We start from the raw sequence: 8,599 nt of genomic DNA, 5'->3' as shown, positions 1-8,599 counted from the left end.
ACACACACACCAGCAATTGCAGGCACTACCAGGACCAGACAAAGAGGAAAAGACATAAAACTACACCCCACTAAAAACAACCAGTAGCACCTTTGGCCTTTAGCAGAGGCAGGACAACCAACAAATGGCCCATGCTGGCCAAACACACAACACTTGGCCATGCCGCCGTATACACGCACTCTAACACGAGAGGACCAAAAGAGGAGAAGAAGAGGGGTTAACCGCAGATCCATGAACGAAAGCGCAATCGGGTCAGATCAAAGGAGGCACCGGCAACAACAGACGAATCTGCAAGGAAAACAAGGGGCAAATCGGAGGTGAGAAGCCAGCTGCCGAGAAGAGCGCAGACATACACATATACCTGCAAATCAATGACCACAATAGCAACCACAATAGCAGATTGGCAGAGCGAATGAATTTTGATGGGACCTGCACGTAAACAAGATCACAGATCAACGAAGAACAGCGTGGAAAACCAACACACGATGAGGAAAATTATGAGCGTGGAAAACCAACACCAAATGCATTGTAATCTATATCTGAGATAAGACATAATTCCAGAAAAATTAGAGTGCGTATGTAGTACTGCAGTAGTACATGGTGTCTCGCTTAGTGCAGATTTTTTTTGTGAATCAAGGGGATCAGAGTAGAAATGTTCCAACTAAATGTCTCATGTCCGAACAATATTATCTGTATATCGATATGGTCATGGTTATGAGTAGTTTCAAAGAAGAAATGCTAATCCTATGAGCAAGCCGAGCATAACTGAAGATGTCACTTAATCTTTACAGGGATATAATATGAACCAAAATCAAACAAATCGTTGCTATTGTTCATTGCTCATGATGCTTCATAATGCATGGGGAATCCAGCCTAACATGTGCCTGCTGTTGAAACCAAAAATAAACCAAAAGATGCTAAAGAACATTGATTTGCATTCGGTTAAACGATGGCATACAACACAATTTTCGCATCCAGCTCAAGAATGCATATACTTCTAAAGAACGTGAATTAGAACAATTTCTTTCTATGCTCTTTGTCAACTCCATGGAGAAGAGCAGGCATCATCAGCACACACAAACGAAGAAGGAGCCTCTGAAAACTGAAACGACCATGGGATGGGGGTGCTGCCTTGCTTACCCGCGCTAGGAGTCGTCGAGGCGGAGGTACACGACCTCGTCGTTGGCCAAGCTCGGCTGCGCCACACCGGAGCAGACGAACGCGGCCATGGCGACCGCTCTTCCGTCGAGCTCGACCATGTGAGGGGCGCCGACGTCGCTGTGGTGGTCGTCCTCCTCCATGGAGGGTGGCTGCTGCTCTGGATCGAACAAACAAGTGAGGGGGCCAGGAGAGAAGGAAGAAGAAAAGACCAGAGGAGATGATCTGAATCAAGGTAAGGTAGAGCTCACCGCCCCGAAACCCTACTTCTGGCTCGCGAGGAGGCCGCACCGGCGGCGCGGTAGGAATCGATCCCGCGAGGGGCGAATCCACCGCCACGGGAGAGAAGGTGAGGGGATTGGGAGAAGGTGGAGGCGCGGTGAGGGTGATCGTGGACTACGGCGACGACGCCGGGGAAGTGGGCGGTGGGGGTCCGGTGGGCAGGGCGAAGGAGATGGCGGAGGCATTAGGGTTTGGGTGAAGGCGGCGTAGAGGAGGAGGAGGAGGAGGAGGGCGCGAGTGTGGAGTGGGGGAGCGGCGGCTAGGTCTCAACAGCGATGTGAGCGGGGCGGCGGCGATGTGGGCGGGGCGGCGGCGATGTGGGCGGGAGAGGGAGGGGAGAGGGAGGGGCGGACGGGGGCTGGGACGCGGGAGGACGAGGGAGGGGCGCGAGTGCGGGGTGGGGCGTGGCTAGGGTTATCTCCACGGGAGCGGCCGCCTTTTATACCCCACGATACGAAATGACGAAAATGCCCCCGGCGGGGCAGTATAAGTACGCGCGGCGGCACGAACGGGGTGAAACTGTTCATTGCAACAGTAACTTTTTTTTATCAGATGGACGAGGTCATTTCAGGGCTGGATCCGACGGCCCAGATCGCATCAAGCCGCCAGATCCAACAGCCAGGAAGCCCAAATTGCTGGGAGCGCCCGGGAATGACCGCATCCCTTATTTCTCGATTCATTAACGGCTGTCCAAAGATGGAAAATTCCAACTCAAACAAGAAAGAAAGATGGAAATTCCACATACTTATTTTTTGTCCAACACTCATATGCACGTGCATGACCAAGAAACTACATGCTCGCACTAAATGGACAGGATATATTTGTGTGTAGCTTAACTTGTGGAATCTTCTGTGCCGTCGATGTCGCGGTCACCACGCAACTTGCTTTGCTTCCCGTATGTGGATATATACATACCGTCGATGCACGATCACGACAGTTATCTGTACGCCGACCTCGATGATGCATGCATGCAAGGCAGTCTTCGATCCACATCACATGCTTTGGAAATATTTTTGGACGATACGGAATTTTGCGGCTCCGAGATCTGGAATCAGTGGTGCGGCACGCCTGCGGACTGTTCCTCAGACGCCGGGCCGGAGCACGGGTGGCGTGTAATACGGTTTGTGTGGAGGAGGGTACGTCTAAACTTAATTTTGGCAAAACAGATTAGATGCATCTTATCGTTGGCGAAGCAGAATTGAGATATTTTCTACTCAGGATATGATCGATCGAGTGCCATCAATCTCCTTTCGCCTTACCTCCACATAGATACATGTCCAAAATCCGGGAGAGATCGATATATATGGTCCAACAAGTTTGGAATCTCAGGCATGCAAACACAGCACATACAAATGGAGGACACCAGCCCCCACTACTACTCTGTCTACCTCGGCTGGGCTCTCGTCCTCGCGTCGCTGGCGCTTGTAGTTACACGCAGGAGGACGGCAAACAACGGCCTGCGGCTACCGCCGGGGCCGTGGCAACTGCCGGTCATCGGGAGCCTGCACCACCTTGTCAGGCAGCTCCCGCACCGCGCCATGCGTGACCTGGCGCGGCGCCACGGGCCGGTCATGCTGCTCCGGCTCGGCTCAGTGCCCACACTGGTGCTGTCGTCGCCAGACGCGGCGCGCGAGGTACTCAAGACCCAGGACCTGGCGTTCGCGACGCGGCGGCTCACGGCTACCATGGGCGTCCTGACCTGCGGTGGCCGGGACATGATCTTTGCGCCCTACGGCGACTACTGGCGCCAGCTCCGTAAGATCGCCGTCACGGAGGTGCTTACGGCGGGACGCGTACGCTCCTTCGGGGCCATCCGCGAGGAGGAGGTTGCCACCATGCTGCGCGCCATCCAGTCTGCCGGCCCCGTGGTGGAGTTGCGCGCGCTGCTGTCCGCGCTCGTCACCGACGGCACGTTCCGAGCCGTCATGGGCAACCGGTGCGACTCCAAGCAGCGGGACATGTTCCTGCATGAGCTTGACAGAATAGTCCGCCTTGCCACTGGTCTTAACACTGCAGACCTCTGGCCGTCCTCGTGGCTCGCTGGACGGCTCAGCGTCGCCCTCCGCCGTGCCGAGGAGATCCGTGGCACTGTGTTCGGGATCATCAAAGGCATCATCTACGAGCATCTAGAGAGGAGGGAGGAGGGTCAGGGCGGCGAGGAGGACGTGCTGGACGTGCTCCTCAAAATACACAAAGACGGTGTCATCGACATGGATGCCGTCGAAGGCGTCATCTTTGTGAGCATCCAATCCATATTGTATATCGCACGTACGGATATCTTCCGTTTCGTAGTTTAAAAAAAATAAACACCTCCTTATTAGTAGTGGTTTGACCTGTGCAGGACATCTTCAGCGCCGGTAGCGAGACATCGGCGACGACTCTGGAGTGGGCGATGGCGGAGCTGGTGAAGAACCCAGCAGCGATGGTGAAAGCGACGGAGGAAGTACGGCGAGCCTTCGAGGGTGATGGCACGGTCGATGAGGGCAGGCTCGGCGAGCTCCCGTACATGCGCCTTGTCATCCGGGAGACGTTCCGCCTGCACCCACCGCTGGCGCTGATGCTCCCGCGTGAGTGCCAGGAACCGTGCAAAGTTCTAGGGTTCGACGTGCTGAGGGGCACGCAGGTCATCATCAACACCTGGGCCTTAGGCCGTGATGAACAATGTTGGGGTCCTGACGCGGCCGAGTTCCGGCCGGAGCGCTTTGAGGCTGGCGCTGGGGTTGACGTGGACTTTAGGGGGACAAATTTCGAGCTGCTGCCGTTCGGTGCTGGGCGAAGAATGTGCCCCGGGATGGCGTTCGGCCTGGCCACCGTGGAGCTCCCTCTCGCTAGCATGCTGCTTCACTTTGACTGGGAGGTGCCTGACATCTCAAACCCGGCCGAGTTCGACATGACGGAGGAATTCGGCGTCACTACGCGCCGGAAGGCCAACCTCCTCCTGCGACCTTCCCTCCGTGTGCCACTTCCAGCCTCTCCACTACTCCAATGCAATTTCTAGCTCTCTATGTGTAAATGTGTTGAGACTTGAGACCGCTATATAGATTAAAAAAATTATGTGACAAAGCAATCTTATATCTTATATCTTATATTTACTAATTGGAGGCACCAAACGAGGCTCCACATTAATCCTAATAATTAATAGATAATTAACCGATCGATCCATTTAACATGTATCTGTAGCCGTAGGATGAATAACATCAAGCGTGCAAAAAAATGACATCTGACCTGGTCTCCTATGCGTACGTCTCTATTTAGTAGTACGTCTTTGGTGGACTCTTTTGCATGGTTTCCAAAAGTAAAACCTCATCTGTACGGTGCCATAGAAAGAAAAAAAAAAGACCTCATATCCCCGTCAATCCCGTGGGCTGGCCGTCCTCCTCCAGCTCGCCGCCCCTCCCAACCACATCATCATCGAGCATCCCCAACCGCCGCTCTCCCTAATCCTCCTCCCCGTCGTATCTTTTCTTTGGGACGTCCGTGTTATGCTGAAATCGATCTAAAATAATAGGTACGATCAAATCTATCCTCTACTACAGCTATGTACAATCCGATCCATCCTTTACTGCTGCTAGGTATAATCCGATCCATCCTTTACTGTTGCTATGTACGATCCAATCGATCCTCTACTGTGATTGAGCTTTGAAGTTTTGTCCACACAATTATCCAACATGTATTTTCAAGACAACGGGTGATTTTGACCATGATGGTTAGAAGCAGATTGGATGGTCGTGGCCGTGAAGCAGGCTGCCTAGCGAAAGAACTAGGGAGGATAGGTGGCAGAGCTTTTTACCCGCTCGACACCATTCAGTTTTTTCGTCGCTTAGCAGGTAAGTAACTCAGTATCCTTGAATCTCCAGCTCTAGATAATATTTACTCATACCATGTATCTATAATACCCTGTCAAGATGGTTGATGTTAGATCCGCAATTTTATTTTATAAGATGAATTTTTGGCAAGTGCATTGCATGTAAGTTAATTAAGATGGACTAATTTTGTATATATTTTGTTTGAAGTTCTTTTTGTTAAATACTGTACCGTAGATGCTATCCCTGAAGGTTGAAGCTGGTGCTGCACACAGGAAGATCCTCCTAGAGCTGTCACCTGTCTACCACATCACTCAATGGATCTATAGACGGGCAACATTTAGCTTCAGGGCGAGCACATATTTTGCCTGCTACTATGGCCTATGAAGTCTAATCTCACCTGCACCTAACTTGCATAGAACTGTTGGATCATCACAAGATTTCCATATTGCTCATGCATGGATGTAATTTTTATACTGTAAAGCCATCTCCCACCGTGCATCCATTGGTTCACATACTGGATGATTAATCTGTTATATATATGCTCACTATACACGTGAGCAAATCTGGATTCCATGGAATACTGAATGGTAAAGAGGGATTTATCAATTTTACTATACCTGATACATTAATCCTTTGGCCCTGGCTTCTAACTATTCTGAAAATGGCTTCTTTAGCTTTTAATCTATGTCTAATTAAATCATATCCGAATACCTATTGAAAATGATAATTCATCTAACATTACAAACTACCTCTATAAGTACTTCCCATGTTGTTTGCACCCATTAACCAGCCTAAGTAAGCAATATACATTTTACTATGTATGTACCAACCTGATTTTTGCCGAAAATATACATCAAGGTTCTGTTTTACATGTTTGTTTCTGGGCCATGCTCTGCTTCCTAACATCTTTCATATATAGAAACAAAATACGAGAGATGAAAAACATATTTTATGGTCTATGGAAGGCAGCTTTTTCTTCCTAATTCCTCTCACAAGTCAATCTTCTATCTATAGGTAAATCTATATGTTCTTTATAATTCTGTAATCTTCACGCTATCTATAGGTAAATCTATATGTTGCCACAGAAAATGAAACCCATGGTGGAGCAGATTGTAGAAGTAGACTAATGGATAATTTTTTATGACATCTATCTAGACTAATTCATAAATTCTTATTAGTTGGCTGGCGGTTGTCCAGCTCCAGCCTTGACTCCTTATTAGCTGTTATTTAATCTTGCAATTTATTTTAGGCTACTACTCTCTATTGAGCGGATTCTCCCATTTGATAACAAACGGATGGTTTTCATGCTACTTGCTTCTTATTTCCTGTGCCATGCACTTTTGCGTGCAAACACACTGACTGTAGTCTTTGCGTGCAGGTTATGAAATAAATATGATACGTACTTTTGTATTATTATTTGCTTTGCAATTTTAGGTAGTCCGTTGGTATCATCCCTCAAAAATCTATATTACCAACTTAAGAAAATCAGACGGGTTCATCATACCAGTAAAGCATTTATGTTGATCAGATGCATTAATTGTATGTATATACATCCATATTTCAATTTTTTGAATTTAGGAATAAGAATATGTTTATCCTATTATTTGATTGTACATTTTGAAAGTTAAGCCAAACTTACGGATCATTCATATACTTCTCGGCAAACCAAAGTAAGCACCCATTGCATTTTTTAATAATCCTGATAATTTGATACCCACAAGTCTACAATTTCTATCTGAATATTATTGGTCAATACAGATTGCATCTCGGTTTAGAAGTTTAGTTTGGCAACTCACAATTTTAATGACTGCAATTATCATGACAATTTCTTACATCCTTTTCGCCTTTTATTTTTTACTGATGAAAAGCAAGGCAGAAGTTCCGTGTTAGATAGGATCCTATAATTGTGCAGTAGTGCACATATCCACTATTACAAAAGAAATATGAAGCTACTGCAAGTTTGATATTACGTACACAGTTATCATGATTTCATTATAACAATGTGCATACCTTAAGATCGCAGCCATGCTTTTATGAAGTCATCCTTTTCTGAGACCAAACCTTGAGGTTCTCCATTTTTCTCCCATTGTACTGTATAGTATTAATTAAGGTTTGCTTGCCCTTGGTGATGATCCAAATCTTGACGTATCTTTTATGCATAGAAAAGAAAGATCTAGACAAGAGAGATAGATTAAGATGTTCATCTATTTTTTTTCCTACGATAGGAGATAAAAGTGCATATAAACAAATAGCAGCTACATGCACATCTGTTCCTGCCAAAGTTTAGCCTACCTTATGGAAACGTCCTTGCCGCAAGGTTGTTGCACATTTTAAACTATATTAGAGCAAGTAGATAGCTTACTCATGTTGGACCATCACATCAAGTTTCTCTTACATGTGTGTTGGATTATTTTCTTTACAAGAGTATCCAACTTTAGTTTTATAACATACTTACATGTTATAGAAATACTTTATGAGTTGTTTGTTCTATGGGTACCAGAATGCCATTCTGAATGAATAAAGTAGATGTCACTTCTTGCTACGCAATCTTTTGTTCTTCCCTCGGTTTTGTCGGTCAAAACTACATGATATATTGCATACTTCTATAGAGCATGAAACAGTTTTACTCAAAGTCGATGTGTACCATAACAAGTGGTCGACCAACATTGTTTGATAATTGTGAATCTAATTTGTGTCATTTAAATACATTTAAGCAACTAATACAAGGTTTCCTATCACAATGTTCATTATGTTGTTCATAATATATTTAATTCTGGCTAATACCTACAAAAAGAGATAGACATCTAGCCCGTGCAGATGCACGGGTTGATGACTAGTTAAACAGGAAAGAGAACGGTTTGGTGACCCGAAAAAACGACAGTGAGTATGCCGACCTTATGCAAAATGTCTGTCAACCAATGAATGAAAAGGTTTAGTTGCTTATAAATTAAAGAAAAAAAGCTTAACTACAAAAGCTAAGCACCGACAGATGTACAAATTGAATTTAGTTGTTAAGCCTTTTAAAATACACTTAGTAGCTCACCTAAGCATTAATGCTTGAATTATAGCTTGACAATATTATAGCACTGCTAGTGTGCTACTAGCTTTTTATGGTATGATACTAGCTACTACTACATCTCTTTCAGTTTAGACTAGCCACAGCGGGGGAGTAACTTAGAGTACTAGTACTACCTTCGTCTATTGGTTTTCATTCTATTTTCTGCCAAATTTGGACTATAAATTTAATTAATAAAATGTTCATAAAAAATTGACCTAAAGTTAGAAGGGTTCAATGCACAGTCGAATGCTACTTTTTCCACTTCACTCTACTTCATCGCAAGTGTGACCGCACA

At 46.1% G+C, this 8,599-nt stretch overlaps 1 protein-coding gene across 1 annotated transcript; it reads left to right on the top strand.

Moving 5' to 3' along the window:
• The first annotated feature begins 2,764 nt into the window (after positions 1 to 2,764).
• Positions 2,765 to 4,519, top strand: LOC119337950 (zealexin A1 synthase-like). The gene is made up of 2 exons (XM_037610229.1): positions 2,765 to 3,677; positions 3,782 to 4,519. The coding sequence occupies exons 1-2, from the start codon at positions 2,772 to 2,774 to the stop codon at positions 4,436 to 4,438; spliced, it is 1,563 nt and encodes a 520-aa protein (XP_037466126.1). The 5' UTR covers positions 2,765 to 2,771; the 3' UTR covers positions 4,439 to 4,519.
• The last annotated feature ends 4,080 nt before the right edge of the window (positions 4,520 to 8,599 follow it).

This window comes from Triticum dicoccoides, chromosome 7B, assembly GCF_002162155.2.
Source record: "Triticum dicoccoides isolate Atlit2015 ecotype Zavitan chromosome 7B, WEW_v2.0, whole genome shotgun sequence".
Classification (NCBI taxonomy): Eukaryota; Viridiplantae; Streptophyta; class Magnoliopsida; order Poales; family Poaceae; genus Triticum; species Triticum dicoccoides.
The sequence above is the reverse complement of the archived record's forward strand: the minus strand, read 5'-3'. Positions and strand labels throughout refer to the sequence as shown.